Here is a 24541-nt window from a genome sequence, read left to right on the forward strand (position 1 = left end):
TTGTTTTTTTGTTTAAAGAAAATCCGTACAACTTCGTACAAGCTTCGTTTTCTTTCTCAAATGAAAAATAACCATGTCATATTATTGATTAAATCTTATTTTATTGCAATAAAACGACGATACCTCCTTCAGGCGACATTTCCTTAGTTCGTTCATGCGCCTCACAGCAGTTATCTACAATATTCATTCACTTTACGATACATCATATTTTTCTTTTTTTAATCTTCTTTTTTTCAAACGAGTAAATTCGTTTTTGTAATAAATCATTGGTTTTCAGAGTCGAAACATAATAAACACTATTCGATTAGATTCTCTTACCTACCAAGCCGCAAAGTCCTGCTCTTGCGTGCCACCGAGAGGAGGGGGGAGATTTTTTTTAAAACGAGCCTTGTCTCCTCTGAGTCCTTCTCCCATCACCCACATAACTATCAATCGGGGGGAGCGGGGTTTAGAAAGTAAAGGGTTAACACGCGCGGAGTTGCCTTAATTGTGTCGGTTGTTCTGTTCTATTAATTGTAGTAAAACAAACACAATGATACATTTGTTAAGTTTTGAATCAAGCTAGGGGGGACTGGTTGAAAGCTGTCTCAAAGTGCGTTCTCTTCTCTTTTGGGCTGGTACAAGGAATAACTTAATCACTAAAGGCTTCCAAACAAACAACTCTTCCTACTACAAACTACTAGACTTGGTTTGTTGAATAGCTAAATCCAGTCAAAAATGACGTTTTCCTTCCGCGCGTTAGATGCAATCCGGTACTAGCGGCCACTAGTTCCAATTGTGTGTGTCTTTGTGGTTTAATGTGTAGTCTGGCGAAATTTAGCTAACACTATGATGTCTACAACTATTTTTACAGGGTTTTGTGTTTTTGTTATACTTGTAGAATTAAGAGGGGGGATGATCAGTTACTTAGTTCTTGTTCTCCTTCTCCTTCTTCTCGGCATCTTCGCTACTGCTGCTGCTGCTGCTGCTGGAACTGCTACCGCTGCTTTCGCGCTCCGAAGCCATCTGTAAATAAACGTCGAAAGAGATAAGCTTCATGCTCCGCTGCAAGCCAAACCCCGATTTCACTTACCTTCTTGTACGCCATCTCGAACAGCTTCAGCGAGGACTGCTGCAGGGCACCGACGGTCGTGCGGATCTCCTCCGGGTCGGCTTCGTCCTTGTTGGCCAGAATTTCCCGAACCTTGGTGATCTCCTCGCGCAGTTTGTCACACTGAAGGTTTCAAAATGAAATTAGTCATATTTCCAGCAATCTACAATTACCCAACTAACCTCCTCCTTGGGCAGCTGATCCTTGAACTCCTCCATCTTGGATTCCGTATCGTGCACGATTCCTTCCGCCTGGTTCACGGCCTCGATGCGGTCCTTCTTCAGCTTGTCGCTCGCGGCGTACTGTTCAGCGTTCTTGACCATGTTTTCGATTTCGTCCTTGCTCAAACCGCCGGAAGATTGAATCACAACTGAAAGGACACACAAACCACTCAATTAGCTATCTGCTTGTTATTCTAGTTGAGCCAAAACTTACTCTGCTGCTCCTTGCCGGTGCCCTTGTCCTTGGCCGAAACGTGAACGATACCGTTGGCGTCAATGTCGAACACGACCTCAATTTGGGGAACGCCACGTGGTGCTGGCGGGATTCCAACGAGCGTGAACGAACCAAGCATCTTGTTGTCCGAGGCCATCTCGCGCTCACCCTGGTGTACCTTGATCTCGACCTGGGTCTGACCGTCGGCAGCTGTGGAATTTAAACGGGTTTAGAACAAACTTAGCTAGCAGCGCATCAAACCAACTCACCAGTCGAGAAGACCTGCGATTTCTTGGTGGGAATGGTCGTGTTACGGGTGATCAAACGGGTGAACACTCCGCCAAGGGTTTCAATTCCGAGCGACAGCGGCGTCACATCGAGCAGCAGCACGTCGGTAACGTCACCAGCCAGCACACCACCCTGAACGGCGGCACCAACGGCCACAGCCTCATCCGGATTCACGGCACGCGACGGCGTACGGCCAAAGATGTCCTGCACGGTCTGCTGAACCTTGGGCATACGGGACATTCCACCAACTAGCAGAACCTCTCCAATGTCCGACTTGGCCACCTCGGCATCCGACAGAGCCTTCTGGCACGGACCAATCGTGCGCTTGATCAAATCTCCAACCAGCTGTTCCAGCTTAGCCCGGGTGAACTTCAAGTTCAAATGCTTCGGTCCAGAAGCGTCCATCGTGATATAAGGCAAGTTGATATCAGTCTGCACCGACGACGAAAGCTCGCACTTGGCCTTCTCCGCCGCTTCCTTCAGCCGCTGCATCGCCATCGGATCCTTAGTGATGTCCACGCCCTGATCCTTCTTGAACTCCTGCACCAGGTGGTTCACAATGTGGTTGTCAAAGTCCTCACCTCCCAGCAGCGTATCACCATTCGTCGACTTGACCTCGAACACACCCTTCTGGATCTCCAGAATCGAAATATCGAAGGTTCCACCGCCCAAATCGTACACGGCAATGATCTTGTCCTCGCTCTTGTCCATGCCGTAAGCCAACGCGGCCGCCGTCGGCTCGTTGATCACACGCAGCACGTTCAATCCGGCAATCTGTCCGGCATCCTTGGTAGCCTGACGCTGCGAATCGTTAAAGTAAGCCGGCACCGTAACCACGGCATTCTTCACGCTCGTGTTCAGATAAGCCTCCGCCGTCTCGCGCATCTTCATCAGCACAAACGCACCAATCTGGCTGGGCGAGTACACCTTACCATCACCTCCCTGGACCCAAGCGTCCCCGTTGGATGCCTTCGTCACCTTGTACGACAGATTCTTCAAGTCCTTCTTGATCTCAGCATCGTCGAAGCGACGACCGATCAGCCGCTTCGTTGCGTAGAACGTGTTCGCCGAGTTGGTGACGGCCTGGCGCTTGGCCGGCATGCCCACCAGACGTTCGCCGTCCTTGGTGAAGGCCACGTGCGACGGGGTGGTGCGCGCACCCTCCGCATTCTCGATCACCTTCGCGGCTTTGCCCTCCATCACGGCCACGCACGAGTTGGTCGTGCCCAGATCGATACCGATGACGGCGCCCTTGACCGTGTCGGACCTGTGCGCGGGGGAAAGATAAGTATTATTTTTGGTTTAAAAAATAAGAAACAGCTTTGGGAATGGGTGAGAGTGGTGGACAACAATCTACAATACGATTGCGGGTTTTGTATAAAAGATTTTTCGAAACCCTACATTATTTAAATAACGTAGTTTTCAAACTACGGCCCTATTATTTTTATTCTTGTTGAAAATACAGTACTTGATTGGTAATTGGATAAAGAACAAAGCCCAGTTACCGAATGCTGCTCGCTAACTAATATTTTCCAATAATAATAAAAACAAGACCCTTTCAAGTTTCCTTTAATTGTGACTTGAAATTTCATAAGTACTTTTTGGCGTTTGAGGTAAAAAAACACATTTAAAGCACATTGCCATTTTTTAATCATAAAAAAGTGACATTTTGGTGTAGGTTCAGTCAAATTTAACAAATACAAAAAATAAATAGGCATTTTAAGTTAAACCATAGCAAAATTACCATAATTTGCGAGTTAAGAAAACTTTAAATGCCAATAACTGAAATTGATGACCCAATCAGAAAAATGTGGAGCGAACATTTAAACAAAATAAGCTTTTACTAAATAAGCTAAAAAACTAAAGTGGTTGATGTCAGTAAACTTCTCTTCTTCAAAGTAATATCATGTTTTAAAGTAAATAAATCAGTAAAGCCGATGAAAAAGGCTCCAATATAAAATTATTATTTTATTTAAAAAATAACTCTCGACATTATTTGTAGATTAAGTGTATACACGGATCAAATATTTCATTCAGATTTCTTTATAATTTTTAATATTCTTTCACGTGATATTTACAGTTGACTCACATAAGAGTAAAACTACTTTTAAATGCTGGTTTGTATAGTTATTTGTCATGAATATTAGATTTGAAGCTAGTTTTTACCTGTTGGACAAAAGTCTAATAAAAAGTTTATGTCTACCAAGACCAACAAACACGCAAAAAACACAGTAAAGTTTTGAGTCCCAAAAAATGAACTTGCGTGTGTACTAGCCCGGGTCAAAAAAAAACAAAGTTGCTCAAATCAAAAATTATATGAGATTGCCAAGTGTACTCAAAATGGGGGCTCAGGCCAAAATTTCAGCCCATTTGGTTTAAAACTGGCTTGCCTTGAGCAGGAACAAGTTTAAATGGGAATTAACCCGTACAACTGGAGCATTTAGGTAAATTGCTCTGTACAAGTCAGCCGTTAACAAATGACGACTTTTGCATACCATGGGGTCCTAGGGTATGGTCTGGGGAACAATTCCTCCGAAGGGTGTAAGACGATCCGAGGCCACTGGTCTTGCCTTGAACCGGATTCATTCCGGCGTCGCAGAAATTCTCATGGTGCCAGCAAAATGTATAGGGTAAAATCAAAGCACACTAAGAAGGCTGCCTCGATCAGAGGACGCCACATGGCAATCAGCCACCACTAGGACCCCATGGTATGCAAAAGTCGTCATTTGTTAACGGCTGACTTGTACAGAGCAATTTACCTAAATGCTCCAGTTTTACGGGTTAATTCCCATTTAAACTTGTTCCTGCTCAAGGCAAGCCAGTTTTCAACCAAATGGGCTGAAATTTCGGCCTGAGCCTCCATTTTTAGTACTCTTTCGGGCAATCTCATAAAATTTTTGATTTGAGCAACTTTGATTTTTTTGACCCGGGCTAGTGTGTACATTCGAAAAGCTTTTACAACAAGTAGGTATAAAAAAACCCACAAAGTAATGAAAATCTCGATATGGTTAGTAAAATTGATGTTTTATTGAACAACCATGACTAAATGTTTTATTTTATGACTAAATGTACTTAGGTTTGTTTCATTGTCATAACAATATTAAGTTCCTTTCAAATTATTGGCAACACAGCAATAATTGGGTACTAAAGCCCTATGTAATTTTTTATGTACAACGTTAAAAAACACGATTAAAAACCATTTCTGATCACTTTATTTTCATTTTAATGCAAATTTTTTTTTAGACAAGGCAACATTTTTTCGATGGATCAACTATGGTCCCCTTGGAACGAGCTGTCAAGTAGGAGCTTTTCTGTCAAGAAGGACCGCGAGGTTAATTTTTCAAAATTGATTTAAAAATCCATCCAACCCCTTGTGGTCGTACAAAGGGTCATTGTACTCAGAAAAATAAGCTGTATCGCTGTAAACAATAATATCAGCAATCTAAGCTTCATTTTAGGACCCAATTTTGCATATCATTTTAAAATTCCCATGTCCCAGAAATTCCCGGAAAATAGCAAAATTCAACTCTCGATTTCCGGGAAATTGAAAATCTCCAGAACCATCACTCTCTATTTGGGAGCGATTGGTTAAGTCCACGATTGGCACTAAGTGAATGAAATTTGTATGGAAATGACTATGGGGAAACTTGCATTTTCACATTTTTGAATTTACAAAATTCATGTTTTATTATTTTATAAAACTAGCACCATAGAGCCTCGTAGAAGTATAGCCCTGGACAACTCTCTCGAAGACAGTATGATGCTAAAGTGCGTCACAAAAAAGATACAGAGTTTTCAAAAGTAGTCTATTGAAATAATCAATGAAACTCACATTTTTTGTCAACATTGCCAGAGGAAACATGAAACACAAAACAAACATGATTGTTCTTATATTTTGATGAACCTTACGTTAAATTGTTATAAAGAAAAGTTCAGAAGACATTATTCAGTTAAATCTCACCCCAATTCCTATTATTTATCTTAGTTTTCAAAAGTTTCCGCTTGACTCGACAGTGTTGGCAAAAAGTATGATTTTTAACGAGGATTTCGAAATGTCTCTCTTGAATGCCCTGTAACTTTTGTTAGAAGAAATTCTGCACCATACTGTATTCGAGAGAGTTTTTCAGGACATCCAGGGCTATAATTCTACGGTGTTAGTTTCATTAAATAATAAAACATGAATTTTGTAAATTCGAAAAAGGGAAAATGTAAGTTTCCCCAGAGTAATGCGCCAATCGTGGTCTTAACCAAATGCTCCCAAATTTTGGGAAGTTGTTTGGGACCCTTGAAGGGACCCAAAAAAATTGTTGCTGAAGAAATCAATTTTTGATTTCAGTCACCAGGAGCAGGGACTGCTCGAGTGGTTCCAAATCTGTTGCCATTGCCGTTGAATCAGCGGCAAAAAGTTGCAGAGAATACGACACCTTCTGGCTTCATTCAACCGAGGAAAATTCAAACAGCAGCAACGGATGAAGGCAGTAGTGATCTGTTTTCTCAACAAGAACTTCTGAACATTTTCATCGAGATGACAACAACAGCAACAGGAATGACAACAACAACAACAGGAAAAAAAGATGAAAAACACAATTTTAAATAAATATTCTAAAGACAGTTGACTAAAGTCAATAATTCGGGAGTTTAAAAAAAAGAAAAGATTCATTAAACCAAATTTTTAGTTTGTGCTTTTTAGGTGTTTTTAATACCCCTGACTCAAGGCGGTCCCAAAAACACCCCTGACTTATCACTCAAGGCGGTTTCAAAAACACCCAGAAAGCAAAAACTGTAAATTTGGTTTATTGGACCCTTTCAAAAAAAAATTGCACTTAACAACTAAAAATAAAATAATTGTTCTTTCGCCTTGTAATAATTGTCATAATTCAGCAATGATTAAAAATAACATAAAAACATTTTTCTTCCCTTAAGAAACTGAGAGTTTTAAATAACATCACGCAATCTCTCTAGAACGCATGCGGCAGCCGACCTTGAAAACATGCTTTCTGCCTGCCGCAAGCATAGTAGCCAGAGATGGGGTGTTACATAAACCAACCATCGCCAGACTGGGAATCTTCATCGAACGAAACTTCTTCGCCGATCGCTCAACTGATGATAAAGTTTCAACTCACAATCCTCAAGAACCTTATTTCACAACCCACTATCAGCCGCTGTCCACTGAAGTTATAATTTCCCAGTCATTTTCCCAGCGGGTACTTACTTGAGTCGGGCCTGCAGGCTGTTGCCAAGGACTCCTCCCTAGAGGGGCGGGGAAAAGAGAAAAAGAGACATTGCATTCATTATCGGTTCCGGGTAACATCCGACTCCGGGTTCAAAGTTCAACCCGGAAGCCCCATCACACTGGAAAAGGCACGAAACATGGAAGCAACTCCTGAAAGCGAAGAGAGATTACACAAGAACTTGCGATTTCTAACCTCACTTTTGTACGGCGATTTACTTCCATGTTCCTCCAACTAGGCCGGGGGAGAGGCCGATTTTCAGTTTCGGCCTAAACGGCGTAAATCAAACAGAAAGCCCTAGAAACTTACATTCTGCAGCAGGGACCGGTTCTCGGTCAGCGCACGGGACACGAATTTGGCTGCCTTCAACATGGTGTTTGCACGGTTTCTTTTGAATTCTTCACGAAATCACGTTTCTGGAAGGCTATGATGCAATTATTTGGAGAAACTGATGAAACTGGCCCGCAGCAGCTCAGACTTTTTTGACAGCTCACACCGCGCACACACACGCACAACCGATTCTCTCGAAAGTTCGGAACGAAGTGAAATGAATGAATGAAATTTGCTTGCTTGCCGGTGGTCTCTCGTGTCACTGTGTCAGTGCAGTCAGACAGATTTTTCTTTTGCAGATTTGCTTTGCCCAGGTGGTATTTTATGTACTATCCTTTAAGTGTCCTAAACAAAAATAAATCAAAATTCACTTCTAGACTTTTTTAATAGGTCCTATAAACAAATCTAGAGTTTTTTTTTGAAAAGGTCCTATAAGCTATTGTGTTTCATATGTTTATAGGACCTATTCAAACCAGGGGGGCGACATCTATATCTCACTACAGGCAGCTCGCCCGTAGCCAACACAAGCTGTCAACTTCGGCACCAGAACAAAAGGGAAATGTCAACTTCGGCTCCAGCACAAAAGAACAGCTGTTTGTTACGGAACCAAAACAAAGCAACTGCGCACTGTAAAAAAAAGTACAAAAACTGTATCATAAAATGGAAATAAAGTAATTATTGTTTTTATGTAAAATTTTACCGCAATGTACGTTTAAAAGTTAGTGTTTGTTTGTGAGGTGAGTTTTATCAATTTATTTGCAAAATAAACTTCTAAAGTTGGGATTATTAAGCACACATCGGGCCGATGTCCTCATTTAAAGTTGTACTTTTATCACATGAAACGTTTAACTTAATTACTGTGTAATTTGACTTTTACTACAGTGATTCTTATAACAAAAATTGAATTATTAAAAAAAGAAATATTTTTGTTTTCACTGTGCGCAGTTTGCGCACGTTATCAATCTCAATCACCCAAGATGGCGGTCTTTAGCATCCCCCTGATTCAAACAAAACTCTAGAAATGTTACACTTAATGTTTACATTTGTTTAAAGGACCTAATAAAAAACGTTACTTTATCCACCTTTAATGCTGATATGCAGCTCGAAAAGAATGCGCAACTTTTCATGACCGCGTTCTTTCCGATCTACATACCGTTCTTAAAGGCTGATACGCAGATCGGAAGGAACGCAAAACTCCATATAAAAAAAATAAAAAAAACGGTCGAGGAAATGTGTCGCGAAAAGAATGCGCTACTTTTCTTGACCACGTTCCTTCCGATCTGCATACCGTACTTTAAAAACTACTTGTACAGTAAAAGCATAGACTAATAAAAGACTTAACACTTCAAACAAAATTTAATCATTCAAAAAAGTATGAATCATGTGCTGTGAATACTTTATGGTTTTTGGCAGGAGGGCGACATCTATATCTCACTACAGGCAGCTCGACCGCAGCCATCACAAGCTGTCAATTACGACACCAGAACAAAAGGGAGCTGTCATTTACGGCACAAAATCAAAGCCAGAACAAAAGATCAGCTGTTCATTACGGAACCAAAACAAAGCAACTGCGCACATTGAAAAAAAAAGTACAAAAACTGCAGGCATAAAATGGAAAGAAACTGATTATTTTTTTGATTTAAAACTTTTACCACAATTTACATTTAAAAGTTGGTGTATGTTTTGAGGTGATTTTTTTGCAATTTATGTGCAAAATAAACTACTAAAGTTAAGATCATTAAACACACGTCTGACCGATGACCCCATTTAATGTTGTACTTTTTAAATTGAATTGAAACGTTTAACCTACTGTGTAATTTGACAGTAATTCAAATTTTATATTATAAAAAATATTGAAATAAATATAAAAAAAAGTTTGTTTTTACTGTGCGAAGTTTGCGCGAAATATCAATCTCAACCTCCAAGATGGCTGCCTTTAGCATCCTTCTGGTTGTAGGCTTGGAATTAGGACTAAATTTTAAATTTTATAACATTTTTTAATAATGTTATGGATAAAATTTGTGAAACAAATCTGATTGTACGTTTTAACTGGTCACACTGCCACGACCCATGTGGCGAACTTTACGTTTGACATTTCACGGTCACTCACACACATGGATGAACCCAGAGAGCGCATGAATCCGGTCACTCACACCCACGATGAATCATTTGTTATTTATAAAAACGTCAGAGCCCATCTGTGTGTGCGGATCGAGTTTGTGTTCTGAAGGAAAGACGGCACAACATTTTATGAAAAAATCGTGTTTTTTAAATTCTGTCGCGTAGTTAGATTGATTGTAAAACAGTCCGTTCAATTAGTAGAAAAGCAAGTTCTGTGTGTTTGTCAAGATGCAGCAGGAAAATATTCTAGCGACGTTCAAAATTCTAATAATAGGAGAGAGCGGTGTCGGAAAATCTAGGTAAACATTCCGGAGGGAAAGATCATGTTTTTCTTCTACGTTGCGTTGCATGCTCCCGTTGGTATGATCCAGTTCTATTTAAAGAACTGCACGCATCGAGGAAGATGATTCGTTCGTGTTCCATCAGCTGATGCAATCCGGGAGCGTCGCAACACACAATAATCGATCTTTATCAAAGAGACAAATCCGTCCTTGACAAAGTTCACTCTACTGTGGAGATGTGACGACGCAGTTTCGTTGATAGTTGATCATATTTGGAGCCGCTTCAACTCGCTCATCCATTTGCTCTGTTTCAGCTTAATGCTAAGGTTCACCGAGGACGACTTCGACAAAGATCAGGCTTTAACGATTGGAGTGGACTTCAAAACCAAAATCGTAGAAATTGACAACGTAAAAGTTAAGCTAGCCATCTGGGACACGGCAGGACAGGAACGGTTCCGCACACTGACCCCGAGTTATTACAGGTAATTTGAAGAGGTCACGTGACTTTAAAAGGTTGAACTGAAATCCTTGAAATTCTGTTCAGAGATGCACAGGGCGCAATTCTCGTATACGACGTTACGAAAAAGGACACCTTCCAGAAGCTCGAGTCCTGGCTGAACGAGCTGGAAATCTACGGTACGCGAAACAACATGGCCAAGATGATTGTGGGCAATAAGATCGACTCGACGGACAGGTCGATAACGCGGGACGACGGTTTCCGATTCGCCAAGAAGCACCGTACGATGTTCATCGAGACCTCGGCGCGAACGAACGAGGGCGTGCGGGACGCGTTCGAGGAAGTGGTTCGGAAGGTATTTCCACATTCAATATGTTGTAAATTTGTGCTCAGGTCTCCTATTTTGATTGCAGATCATGGAAACGGACGGCCTTTGGGAGCGCAACGACTACGGAGATTCGCTAGATTTGAACCGGGGTGGAGGACAGCAATCCGGGTGTTCGTGTTAATGATATCGTGAACGAAAGTTTGATACCCGAGAAAACAGCAAAACCGGGGAACGGGCCATAAATATCCCCCTTTACTGGATTATTCCGAATCTATCATATTCGTAGAACTCGCCGGGGTTAAATGATGGAAAAATATGAGTGATTAGCGGAATGATTGATATTTTTATATATCTAAAATGTATATCTAACAATGATTAGTGTAGAGTTTAACATAAAATAATTATTGATCAAAAGGTGCAGCTTAGTTTTATTTATTTGTAAAATGAAGCGGAAGTGTAGCCAATGCTTTACGATTACTATTGTGTACTCTGTAACAATCGGTTTTGTTGGTGAATAAAGTAAACCCACAGCACTAAGCTTACTTCAATAGACAGCGTTTTATATTATTCTAAATAATTACATGGAGACGCATGGTACTTAATCCTCAAAATATTATGAAACATCACGCGTCTCCACAACCATCTGACTTGAGGACAACATGAGAGAGAAACAGTGTAAAACTCCTCAATCCAAAAAAAGGACAACAGAGAATTTTGTCACACTTTCTCTCTTCCGCTGTCTCTCGGTGAAAGCGTGTATCGTGTCGATGCCGAATCGCCATGAATTGCCATGAAGTCAGTCAGTGTCCTCCGAGACGTGACCAGCAACGGTGTATTCATTAGCGCAGTACGACCGGGAAAGTAGTGAAACCGCGGACCGCCAGGATTCGGTGAGAGAGGAGAGCGTAAAGAGAGGAATTTCCATCTGTGCTCTCGCTGGTCGGTGTGTGCGTGTATGTGGCGAGAAATATTCGTTTGCACCGTACGATGGGGTAGATTTATGCTTAGAAAGGAAAATTGAACTTTTTTCCACCTAGCATCAATGAGAGGAAACTTTACCCATTTTTAGCCATTAAAAAAATCTCGATCTAGAGAGCATAATGTAGTGAACTTTTCGAAAATATATCGATTTGTAAAGTGCTTCAATTTTAGAGATTTTTTGGATCTGCAAAGAGGGCATGTGGTTTCTTACAATTGTTGGTACAAAGTACACGTACGCGACTGCCGGTGGGTTAACATGATACAATAGGGTGGAATCGAAAATTGATTACTCCAGGAACAATTTTTTTGGGTCCCTTTAAGGGTTCCAAACAACCTCTCAAAATTTGTGAGCGATTGATGAGAAGCCACGATTGGCGCTGAGCGAATGAAATTTGTATGAAAATTACCACGGGGAAAGTGGCATTTTTCCTTTTTCGAATTTGCAAAATTCATGATTTTTTTTTATTTTCTGAAACTAACACCGTAGAAGTATAGCCCTGGGTGTCCTGAAAAACTCTCTCGAAGACAGTGTGGTGCCAAATTTCTTTTAACAAAAGTTACAGAGCGTTCAAGAGAGGCATTTCGAAATCCTCGGTAAAAAACATACTTTTTGCCAACACTGCCAAGTCAGGCGGAAACTTTCGAAAGCTATAATATATAATAGGAATTTGGGTGCAATTCGCAATTTTCAGTGTAAGAACGGGCCTTGACCGATCTTATGCACCAGGTTCCCGACGAACACGCACTGCCCTTACACCTACATCTCACCCTTGCTCTGAGTCAGTACGAGCAACACGCTAGAACACGCTTTGAGTGTTCGTGTCAGGCATGCACACCTTCTTTTCCGGTATTTTTACTCGGCCGGGGGTGGTACATTACGTAGGGTTTGATGTAAGTATATGCGCTTAACCATTTATAGTGTGCCTATCAATTTTCATTAAAGCAAAAAACTGTTTAATTTTTAGTTTGAATTCAAAAACTAATTGTTATTTACAGTGTATTGTTTTCTCCTGAAATCTTGCCTAATGTTGAGTCGTGTTAATCTGTTGCTATTTCTTCTGTCAAAGTGTTTTGTTACAATGTTTTGAACCTAAGCATGTTATTCAAAAATTTATCAAAAGTACAATAATGTTATGTGTGTGACATTGATCATTCAATATATTGAGTAAGGACTCAAACCTTACTTGTTTGAAGAAAAGGGCGTAGATTAAAACAATAGACAATAAAGGAAAGCATACTACATAAAGTTTGATACTGAAAGAATAATTTTATGTTGAAGGAAAGAAGAGTAAAAGCTGTATGAAGTAGATTAAAAATATAAGCAATAATTTATGAAAAAAGCTATGTGATAAAGGATAAATAATATCATATAAGCTTAGATAGCATTAATGACAACTTTAGGAGCCGATGAAAATAATATTTTAATAAATAAATAAATAAGCCAATGAATAAAGAATACATCAAATATGAACAGGAATTAACCCGAGAATTAACCTGGTTCGCATATTAAGGAAATCAGTTTTTGTGTTAGGGAAAACACATAACAGTTAAAACTGGCAAATAGAGTAGAGTAGACTTGAAAGATAAGTGAAACAGAACTTAAGAAGTTGGAGATAAGAAGAAGAGATACTCCGAGTTGCGATGTTCTAGGTACATCCACAACAGTTCGTTCAACATGCTGTGAATCAAAACAATACCTTCTACAATCACAAATTACTTCTTTTTCCCTCATTGCCGCTTTATAATGTAGTCCATGCTCTGCAAAGAAAGGGATGTTAGTAATAAAATAAAGATACAGTTACTTTCGGGAACCTGAGTGACATCAGGGTTTCTAATGTTGTTGCTGTTGTCTCCATTGTGATAATATTACTCCGAAGTGCAATCGTTCTTCAACCGTAGACCCAGACACGACATGAAAATGGAAACAAACAAAAACAAAACAAAAAGATGCATTAGTATATGAAAATAAGAGAAACAAAGGATCATGCAATCAAAATAAAATGGTGGATAGTAAGCAGAAGCCGAATTAGAAAATCAGTAATACATAATAAAGAAATAGAAGATAGATAGTAGCTGAAAGTGAAAAGAACTCAACATGCTGTGAATCAAAACAATACCGTCTACAATCTTCCCTTCCCACATTGCGCATCCCTTTCTTTTGGCCGTCTCGACTCTGACCCTCGCTGGTCAAAGGTTTACGAGCCGTTTCCACATGCCACCAGCAAGGTCACGTGTTGTCATCACGATGACGAAACCAAGCCAACGTGGAGGTAAGAAAATGGGTAACTTGCAAGGAACCAGAGCAGCTGTTTTGACCAAGATCAACTAACAGAACTACGGATGTAGTTCTGCTCCTTCCAGGATGTTCCTCACCGGGTGTCAACCGAAAAGGTATCATTTCACCCTTGGCCTGCAATAGGAATTGGGGTGCAATTTAAATAAATAATGTCTTCTGAACTAATAACGAAAAAAGTAAAGTAAAGTTCATCAAAATATAAGAACAAGCATGTTTATTTTATGTTTCATGGTTTCTTTGACAATGTTGACAAAAAATGTGAGTTTCACTGATTATTTCAATACACTACATTGAAAATTCTGTATCTTTGTAAGCCTTTGGACTCCTAGTTTCGAGCAGAAACTTGCAATAGATACCACAAATGATCTGGGGCCGTTAGAGTGGTGGGTGGTTTGATTTTGTGTTTTTATCTTAGTTATCTAAGTAGTGGAGGAAGGATTGGAAAAGCACATTTTCTAATTCAATAAAAACTAAAGAAAAATGAAAAGTAAAAAAAAGAAATTACTGAACACGGTATCAACATTTGAATAAAAAAAAGAATTTCAAAATGTATTATACACCTGTACAGTTGTTTTGCAATCATAAAAAAAAAGTTATTACAGTGCTGTACATTGTAATTTCATAAACGTTCAAAATATTTTTAAACGAACCCAAACATGCAAAATATGATTATCAATGCAGAAAAAGGCATTTTAGATTGTTTTCAGTTGATTAAACTTCTATCTTCATTGAAATTTTTTGAAAAAAAAATGTTTTTTTGCGGACCATTTTTGAAAGGGGGAGGGGGACAAAAATTTTGAAAAATATTTGCAGCGGCCTTACTGCCGTTCTACGCATAATTGTCCCATGTTCAAAAAAGTGCAACTGAGAAAAACGCGATTGAAATTTTTCGTCCGTTTTTTGTGTTTCTACGCATAATTGTCCCGTAGGTCCCCTATGCACCCCATAAGTCCCTAATCATCCCAGTGAGCAGTTTATCACTCTTATTTGTAATCCTCTTGCTACACAACAGGTAAACAAGACACAATACTTCGGTAAACTGATAATTTCGTGAAAGAAAATACTTGGAGGGACAATTATGCGTAGAACTTCAACGATGGGACAAACAGACTTGGTGTTGTTTTCAATGAGTTTCCGAACAAAGTACTAGATTTTATGTGTTTTTCGAAAACTAAACGTCAAACTAAACCTTAAAAATGACAAAAAGTCAGAATCGACCAAAACTGGCATGGGACAATTATGCGTAGAACGGCAGCTTAGAGGTTCTTAAAAACATTTTCAAAGTACAAACAATGTGTTTGAATGAAAAAAAAAACTTGAAAAACGTTTCCAGCTTTTCTGGCGCGTTTTACCTTATGAGATTTTGTCCTTTGAGTTCCGGTCTAAATTTACCAAAATGGATGAAATTTTAACTGCATTGGCCTCGACATTAACCCCCAAACGATCACAATCGCCCGCCACAGTACGGTATATCCCACCCCGTAAGGAGCCATCACACGCCACTCTCTATATCGTAGAGCCGTGAAAAGGGAAAACTTTTTCCAGAGTTGATTCGTTCATACAGCAAGGCAGAAGTAGTTCGTGCAGTCCATCCAGCGAGAAGGATGGCATAATATCGGCATCCAATTAAAAAGTGTCAAACAGGAAAATGAGTGAGCACTACTGCTCTCGTGTCTCGTATTATTGAAAGTTGTACAATAATTGAATTTCCGCTTCCGCCGTGGTGGAGAGTGAAGATAAAAGTGCAATTTTCCACGGAGATTTTTCCACGTCGTCTGTTCTAAGCATCGAAGTTTAGGAATTTTGAATGTAGATAGGATTGTGTGCATTCGTGAGTGTGTGTTTAAAATTGCGCAAGAATATCCTGGTGTGGCGTTTCGTATCGCGATTTCGTGTGCAAATTTTTGCGGAAAACCAGTGTGCGAGAGGAAAGGACAATTTTCCGTCATCCTTTTTTTCTCGACTGTTGCCATTTTGCTTTCCAGCAGTGTCGTCGTGGCCAAAGTGGCGAGAACAAGTCCAAAAGTTCAAAAGTTGTGCTGCAACATTCGTGAAAAGTGCTACCCCTTGAAAGTGGGTCAAATGTTGGATTTATCCTCGGCGAGGAAGCTGTAACAACTGGATTCGCTAGATTTAAGTGCCCCCGGAGTGTATTTTTGTGTGCCTACAGAAAACGTGTCTGCATTAAAAATTTACCAGAGCAAACACACACACACGCCATCCGCCCAGATTTCGACGTCGACGGACCATTTTCCAACCACCCAGACTCCATTAATTAGGCGAGGAAAAACCACCCTCTGCGACATCGCGCACACACACACACACACACACACACATACACACGTTGGAACCTTCTCGGTCCTTGGGCTCCGACTTCAACAGGAGGAGGCACTTGCCAACAAGGATAGCCGGGCCGGCGGGTGAAGCAACAACAACAACAACAACAATTGCCTCCCCCTCTTCCGTCTTGGGTGGAAATTTTTGGCCTGCAGCAGTACAAGTTCACGTTTGTTAGTGTACGTCAACAACTTCAACGGCAGCAAGGATAATAAGGACAAAGTAAGGCGTCATAAATAATTATTCTACGTTTTATTACAAAGCAAAAATAAGACGATATTTTTAGGAGAGATGAATGTGATTTGAATGGGTTTTGCCAGCATATAATTTTAAAAAATACTATTTTTTATTTTTTTATTGCCAGATCCTTGCGCAAGTTTCGGTATACAAACATTGAAGTTTTGAGCACTCTTGAGGTCTTCAAAGTCGGGCTTTTAATTAGCTCACCATTTGACACTTCGCATAGACACCCTTGCTCTCATCACGTGTATAAATGTATGGAGCGTGTGTGTGTGTGGATGGCCCCAAGAGCAATGTCGTACCGCCCCTTTCAAATTTGGCTCCAGAATTCTTGCTTAAAATCAAATTTAGGTTGGATATTACGATTAGGGAATAAAGCGAGGAATAAAATGTCTAAACTATTAAATTTCATGTCATCAGTTTGTAAACATGTAAACATATCTTTCTGAGGGGTTTCAATTTGAATTTTTATCTTCCCAACTTACAATTGGATTTTAAGTGTAATTTTCAAGATATAAGCAATTCTCTACCAAAACCGTAAATGTTTTTTTTTTGTATTTTTTTTATGTTGCTCAAACTTTGTGGGGGCCTTCTCTATGATCAAGGAAGCTATGTTGTTTCATTGGTTCAACCATACAAGTCTCCATACAATTTTGGCAGCTGTTCATACAAAAATGGTACGTAAATATTCAAACAGCTGTAACTTTTGAGTGGAGGTACACGGAAAAAAATTGCCGATTTCTTTTATACAGTTTTTTTTTTTCACAAAAACTCAATTTCCCAAAATACATATTTTTTGATTTTCGAGCTTTTTTGATATGTTTTAGGGATCAAAATCCCATAGAGAAGTATGGCAAACAAAATCAGCCGCCGAGTTATGGATTAAAAAAAAAACAAATTTAATTTAAAAAAAATTACTTAATTTTTTTATGTAAAATTAAATTTGCAATCGAAAAGTACCTTATAGATTTTTTTATTAAGGGCTCCGTTTTCAAGATATAGCCACCGAAAGTTTGAATTTAGCGAAATATTTGCAGTTTTTCGATTTTAAAAAATAGTGACCATGAGTGACCATTTCTGAAAATACTTTCTGTAGATTATTTTTTGATTGCAAATACAATTTTACATAAAAAAAATCGGGTCAGTTTTTTTTTTGTATGAAATTTCAATTTTTTATAAAAATCACCATTTAAAAAAAAATTTTAACTCGTCGGCAGATTTTTTGACCATACTTCTCTTTGGGTCATTTCGTTTTTGTGAAAAAAAAGTTAATAAACAAAATCGGCATTTTTTTCGTGTATTTATTTTTTCTCAATAGTCCTCACCAATACCTACAACATTGCCGAAGAGTCCAAATTGATCAAAAAATTCACTCCAAAGTTACAGCTGTTTGAATATTTACGTACCATTTTTGTATGGACAGCTGCCAAAATTGTATGGAGACTTGTATGGGTGAATCAATGACTCAAAATAGCTTCATTGGCCACAAAGTTTGAGCCAAATAAAAAATACAAAAAATAAAAATGGTCGAAATCGGCCGATTCCGTAGAGAATTGCTCATATGTTTCTTTTTGAGAAAAATCTACAGTTTTTCAGAGAATTTGAAAATGTTTTGCTTTTTTGGAGCATTGAAGATGTGGTGGAATGTGGTTGGAAATAGGATGGGGTAAATTTTCGGCCAAATATCTATGTCCCGACGAGATCAAAATCGAGTTTTTTTTTTAATTTCAATTTTAAGTAAAAACTTGGTGGTGATCTGGTGCAACCATGGGCGTTATATGGTGAAGTTCAGCCTGCGCTTTATCGTAATGTTTAAGTTATGGCTCAAATATAACAAAAATACCATATCGATCAGAAAACTCCTTCCCTAGATAAAGATTTTCGAATATTCATATACAATTTTTGTATGGAAAATGGATAGCTGCCAAAATTGTATGAAAAGTTGAATGGATGGTGGATGGTTGAACGATGGTGTACCTTAAACGTAAACCAATATTCAACTTAGCTAGAAGTCGGAAGGAATGAAATTTATATATTTTTCATTTAACATTTAATTCGTAGTGTAAATGCTGAGTTATATTTTAATAAAGTATTACAACTCAAGTTGTATACACTTTTCCCATGAAACACACACACTTTTCCCATATAAATGTCAATTTTACAATTTTAAAATAAAAATATGATATTTTCTATTTTTTAAGGCAGGCAGATTAATATGGGTATTCGGCGCCGTCGCTCCGTGCCATACTTTCATGCACTTAGGAGCCCAGGGCGGCGAAGTCCTTGTAGATAAAAAGGAAGACACTAGTGGTTGGTACTAGCAATGGTGGCCGACAGCTATAAAGTCAACTTCGTTTAGATTCTCAAATATCGTTAATACCAAAATTTTCAATGGTTGATTGATCTAACTACACCTATTTCAGAGTATAGCTATTTTATTCTCCGTTACGAAATATCGAAAATTAACCTCGGATTCGCGATCAGGGACCAACATTACCCCTTGGAACAAAGTTTCACGCAAATCGAAGAGGGATCGAGGAAACTGCAGTGTAAGTTGGTGGAGAATAACGCGGAAAACTTATTTTAATAATCGCGATAACTTTTAATGGTTACAAGTAAACCCCTTTATGTTTTTACATCAAAGTTTTTGGAAGTTTCTGCTCTGCAACTTTGAAGAATATTGATACATTCTAAAAACAATAACCCTGCATAGTAACAAAAAAAAAACACGAAATTATAAAATGAAAAAAAGTTCAAAATTAAAAAAAAACTTTTTTTGGGTTATTGCAAATTCGAAAAGTACAATAAATTTAGCAAAAAAAAAATAATCTATAGTTGAATGGCTGTCTGAACTAGAGAAATGGCTTTCTTTGTATTTTATATTTTTCGATGAAAAATACATTTTTCGGAATTTTGAGCATGCCATTAAATCGGCCGTGCAATTTTATGTAAAAGTCCCTTTTACACCAAATTCAAAATCCCTGCAGAATGGCTGCAGGCTGCAGCATGAACAGAAAATGTTGATTTTAATTTTGCACTTTTTAGAGTACGATTGAGGTGGAATGACCCTAGTACAAAACTCCTCAACCATCTCCTCTTCAAATTTCTGTAAATTTGAGAGCACTTCCTGGTAACCCACCTATAATTTCCACCCTTCAGTGGTCGTCGCCCATTATGGTGTACAAGTGTCAACCTTAACCTTTACCCTTACCCTGAGGAGAGAGAGTGCAAACATAACCAACAGGCCTGTCTACCGTCCACAGGCCACAGGCTCAATGGTCCCGAACGAATATGAAGCCCACCCACGCAAAATTGACTCACCGCACCGGGACAATAAAAAAACACTGCGGTAAATCATTTGCACATGAAACGGCCATTAGCCTAGTTATTTGGCTTTTGCCACTTTCCCATCATCATTCACCAGCAGCAACCATAGAGTGGTTGCGTGTGTGAATTTGTTTCCAATATATTTTTGCACACCTCCTTCCGGTGTGAATCCTCTGCTAACCATTCATCCCGAACGGTTCATCCTTGGATGTTGCATGTTGTTACCGTTTTAGCGACTATTTTTAGACCGAAACTTGTGGTGCGGTACTGAAATAAGCTGGAAGTGCTTTTGTCCAGGACAGCTCGTGCGGTAAACGGGAATGATTTAGAGTGGCAGCACAACCGTGGGGTGGGGGTGACTTTGAACAAATACATATGATGATTGTAAATGTGATTGAATAGACCATTTTTGAACAAACTTCAAGAAATTTACAGAAAGGGATCCAACATTACGCTGTTTCACAGTACATTGCGCAATTTGAGGTAATGAAACAGTACACTATTGTCGCGTTGCTTGTCGCGAATACCTACTAGCACACTGAGACGCAGTTATGATGTTTGCGGCCTCCCACAACGCTGTCACATCCACGTTCAGAACATCCGCGCATATATCGATGTGTATTTAAATTTATTGTTTTTTATTTCCCACCAGCTCAGCGTCCGCGCAAATGACGTCACCCAAGACTTGCCCGGCCATTGTCACCAGCAGCAGCAGCAGCAACACGGCCAGTGCCAACCTCGTCGCCGCCAACAACTTCCAGCAGGGCGTTCCATCTGCCCTCACGGTATCGCATCGCATCCTGCGCTCGCCATCGCACGAGAGCTTCTCCACGGACCTGTCGCTGATCTCGATCTCCGTGTCGTCGATGGCGTCCGAGGCGACCAGCGTGCTGAACCGGTCCAGCTGCAGCCTGCTGACGAAGACGATGGAGGACAAGCTGGGCAATTTGCTGATCAAAGATGCCAAAAAGAATCGGTACGTAACGTTGAGCTTGAAGTGGTGTGACTAGGTACTTAGTTGGTATTTTCATTGCAGATCATCTACCATCACCGAGCGCTGGACCGAGAGTAACGATCTGATCCGAAACTGTGCCACGCTGTCGGCCGCGCTCGGCATTCACAAGAGTTTCAGCACGACCGACATCTACCAGCTGCCGTCCGATCAGCATAACATTGGCGGAAGACTGTCGACCTCCGAGCTGGCCCTGACGTCGTTCCAGAAGGCCGGCTACCTGTTCGACCATCCCCGGCTAGATCACACGTCCCGTTCGTACTCGACCTGGGTGGCCGTGGGAGAGCTCGCATCCACGTCGCAGTTGCCTTCGCCGCACGGTGGTCAGTCCTCGAACCAGGTTCCGACGATCTGCAACTCCACTCCGACGCCCAGCTTCACCGTCTCGGACCTGATCAGCTCGGTCAACAAGAAGATCCGCCAGAACTACATCCGGCGGCGACTCTACACGACCTACCGTGCCATTGAGCGACTCTCCCAGAGCGAGTTCAACCTGGACCGGCTCGAGGCAGCCGCGTTCGCCGCCAGCAATTTCAGCAATCCCGGCCCAACCGAACTGCTCGTCCCAACCACCCATGCCTCGGCGTCGCCCATCAGCGGCAAGTCGGCCAACGTCGAATCGAGCCCGGTCACGACCGGCTCGGCCAGTCCAGCTGCTGCAGGCACTTCATCGGCCGCCAAAAAGTCCAGCAGCAAATCCAAAAAGAACCTAACATTCCTAGACATCGAAAGCGAACGGGGCAAACCGCTGTCCAAGTACGAACGCCACATGCTGATCTTCAACTGGCTGCACACCATCGACGATGCACCGCTGGAGATCGAAAATTGATCAACACAATCGACACAAACTCTTGATGTTTAAACTCTTCTTTACTGTTACCAATGAAAGTGAAAATGAAACCAAAAAAAAAAAACAAATAAAAGTATTTGATACGCGCGCGCATACGTAGAGTAAATTATACCTTACCTAGTCGTATTTAGTATAGGATGAATTATATCCAAAACCAAAAACAAACAATGAGAAAAGAAAAGCTTTTGACCTATCGCAGCTTGAACAGAACAAATTTAACAAAACAACAACAAAAACGTAGCAAAAGCGCTGGTTATTTTTCTATTGATTTAGTAGGTTAGGCGAAAACACTGCAAAACTGTTTGATGCTGTGTAATAATAGCATAGGATAAATCGTTCTATATTAATCTCATAATCATCAGCGATCAGTCGTCCCGTTTTTGAAAACAACAGAAAAAAAAACTTTTTAGAAGGGCCTACGCTTTTAAGGGAGTGACCTATTTTTGTATATCGATTGTTCGTGGAACTTGTGTTGAAAAGAAAATACCAACAACCAAAAAGACAAAAAAAATAGGAGTATGAGCTTGGTATAATATCGTTCATCAAAAGAAACCAATTTTGTTGAAAAAAAAACAATACCAGTATTCTAGCGATTATTTAAAAACAGTTATGAAATGCAAGTGCAATTTTTGCTGTAATCCAGTATTATGATAGTTTAGTTAAATCTCACCTATCAAAGTACTTTACCAACACCTGTAGAAGGACCAAAGTTTATTTGTTGATAAATGTTAATTTATTCAAAAGCCTGTTCAGTTTATCAAAATTCGTAATGTTTGGTGGTCTGCATTTCATCATACACTCACTGGAGACTCGCTTGAAAATTTGGGGGTTTTCAATCTTTTGTATGAGGGATAGTTAGTAGGTAACCTATCAAAAGATGTGAGCACTTAGGAAATATTGATTTACTTTGTTGAGGCCGGATCTCAGATATTTTGATGGAAATGATATTATGATCAAACATGCAGAAATGTCCAAAGACTTTACGGTGTTTGGTAATCTGGCAACCCTATATAAAGTTATGGGCACTTTAGGGAAATGCATAAAACATGTTAGATTGATGCTATTTTAGATAAACATTTAGGATGTAACAAAAATTACTTTTTGGGGAGCATTCAGGGGCTTGTTCCGGTGGGCGTGCTGAGCCCAGATCCCAAATATGATCTTGATTGGGGCACTTTGGTTACTAAATCGTATACCTTTAACATCACTGGCATTACATCATCATTATATGTAACGCCAACTCAAATTTTCTGGCGAGTTTTTTTTAATCATACTTAGTACAATGAAATGTCGGTTGATACGCAGAAAAAAATAAACATTCTAACTTCTATCAACTTTCTGTATAGAATAGTATGAAACAAGACTCGGTAAAATAATCAAATTTGCTTAAGGAGCTATTACACTACGGCAAACAAACTCGCACTTTTTGTTATTTCTGGAGTTTTTTTTTTAAAAAAAGGTACATTAAACTGAATTTTCAGTTTTTGCTTTTTGAGTGTTTTTTAATACCCCTGACTCGAGGCGGGTTCAAAAACACCTAAAAAACAAAAACTGGAAATTTGGTTTATTGGACCTTTTCAAAAAAAAAAAAAAAAAAACTCCAGATTTGTTTGTACAAACGTCAGCCTGCATACATTTTGCCTTGTTTGCGAGTTTGGAAAACTGTCAAACACGAGAAAGTTCGAGTTTGTTTGTTTGTTTGCGAGAGTGTAATGGCTCCTTTAGTTGCTCCTGACAGAATTGGAAAGTTAATTGAGATTTTCCCAAACAGAAGTATGCATAGAAATACAACGAACATCAGAAAAGAAGAAAACTTAATTTCAAAAATATTTTTTTGCCGCTGAACTATTTCTTTTTAATCTCAGGTCCATACTCAACCAAAGACTAAGAATTATTAAAAATAATTCTAAATAATGATTTTATTTTATTTACGCGCACTAAAATCTAACACTCCTTGTAAAGGCAAAAGAACTTTATTTGTTAACTTTCATGATTTTGCAGTAAACTAGAAAAACGTACAAATGCCAAAATATTCACATTTCAACTGTTCGTAAAGGGCCAAAAACTTTCAAGTAATTGACAGTTTCCAGTTAGAGAACCAGATTCTTCCTTTCAAGTGCAACAAAACAGAAAAAGATTACGTATTTGTTTTATTTATAAAAAGTACATTACATAAAGAAACATTGTAAACAATACAAACAAATTAAAAAAAAACGTTTTTATTTCAATCCAAACTCTGCTCGAAACTAATTGCAACAGACAACAAACAACAAAAGCAAGGAAAAAACAACAAGTCAATAAAAAGCAAAACAACGCGTAAGTGTTTTTACAAAGCATCAGATCTAAACGTACTCACAAGTGTGCTGTCTCAAACTCGGTCACGAATCTGTGTAATTTTCTTGCAAATCAGTGTGTTTGAAACATGTAAAAAAGCGAAGAAAGACTCTAAACAAGTATGGAAAAGCACGCCGTAGAAATATATAAAATGAAAATAGACAAATGTGGCTATAAAAAGCGTCGACAATGACTTCCAAGTGAGCAGCAGCGGAAGGCCTACGAGTTTGGTGACAGGTTGAAAATTAACATGACGTCCGAGTAAAAAATAAACAAAAAAGCAAGCAGCAGTTTCTTTAGCAAAGCAGCATTAAATTATGCCGAACCTAACTGAAAGTCTATAAGAGGAAAACAACTTATTCTGATGGTGAAAATTATGGTATAATAAAATATGAAAAAAGTATGAGTTGTTGATTTTCTGGTCGTATCACTTGCTTTGGGAGAATCGTTAAAGACTTCAATCTTCATTACTTGAACGCTCGAAAATGTGAAGGTCCGTTTTATTATACTTTGAGTTTTCGGCAACCCCATGAGCGCCTGTCACGATCGAAGTGACCGTCAGTGAACGCACACGAAGTTGCAACGAACGAAACCAAGCTCGGC

General features: G+C 39.5%; 3 protein-coding genes across 4 annotated transcripts; 2 read left to right on the forward strand and 1 right to left on the reverse strand.

The window, feature by feature from the left end:
• Positions 1-85: 85 nt before the first annotated feature.
• Positions 86-7590, reverse strand: LOC120421446 (heat shock 70 kDa protein cognate 5). Its single transcript, XM_039584652.2, has 7 exons — positions 7354-7590; positions 7026-7063; positions 1795-3080; positions 1526-1735; positions 1273-1460; positions 1073-1213; positions 86-1005 (listed from the first exon to the last, which is right to left on the reverse strand). The coding sequence occupies exons 1-7, from the start codon at positions 7414-7416 to the stop codon at positions 907-909; spliced, it is 2025 nt and encodes a 674-aa protein (XP_039440586.1). The 5' UTR covers positions 7417-7590; the 3' UTR covers positions 86-906.
• A 1992-nt stretch (positions 7591-9582) lies between these two features.
• Positions 9583-11109, forward strand: LOC120421481 (ras-related protein Rab-18A). The gene is made up of 4 exons (XM_039584698.2): positions 9583-9794; positions 10091-10258; positions 10321-10588; positions 10647-11109. Exons 1-4 carry the CDS (start codon positions 9724-9726, stop codon positions 10740-10742), a joined length of 603 nt encoding a protein of 200 aa, XP_039440632.1. The 5' UTR covers positions 9583-9723; the 3' UTR covers positions 10743-11109.
• Positions 11110-11390: 281 nt separating this feature from the next.
• LOC120421468 (uncharacterized) lies at positions 11391-23754 on the forward strand. Of its 2 annotated transcripts, XM_039584686.2 has the most exons (4): positions 15389-15669; positions 15824-16397; positions 20395-20718; positions 20779-23754. In XM_039584686.2, exons 3-4 carry the CDS (start codon positions 20411-20413, stop codon positions 21581-21583), a joined length of 1113 nt encoding a protein of 370 aa, XP_039440620.1. In that variant the 5' UTR covers positions 15389-15669; positions 15824-16397; positions 20395-20410; the 3' UTR covers positions 21584-23754. The 2 variants fall into 2 exon arrangements, with proteins under 2 accessions (XP_052563841.1, XP_039440620.1); XM_052707881.1 differs by lacking the exons at positions 15389-15669; positions 15824-16397 and adding an exon at positions 11391-11514.
• The last annotated feature ends 787 nt before the right edge of the window (positions 23755-24541 follow it).

Source organism: Culex pipiens, chromosome 2, assembly GCF_016801865.2.
Source record: "Culex pipiens pallens isolate TS chromosome 2, TS_CPP_V2, whole genome shotgun sequence".
NCBI classification, from domain to species: Eukaryota; Metazoa; Arthropoda; class Insecta; order Diptera; family Culicidae; genus Culex; species Culex pipiens.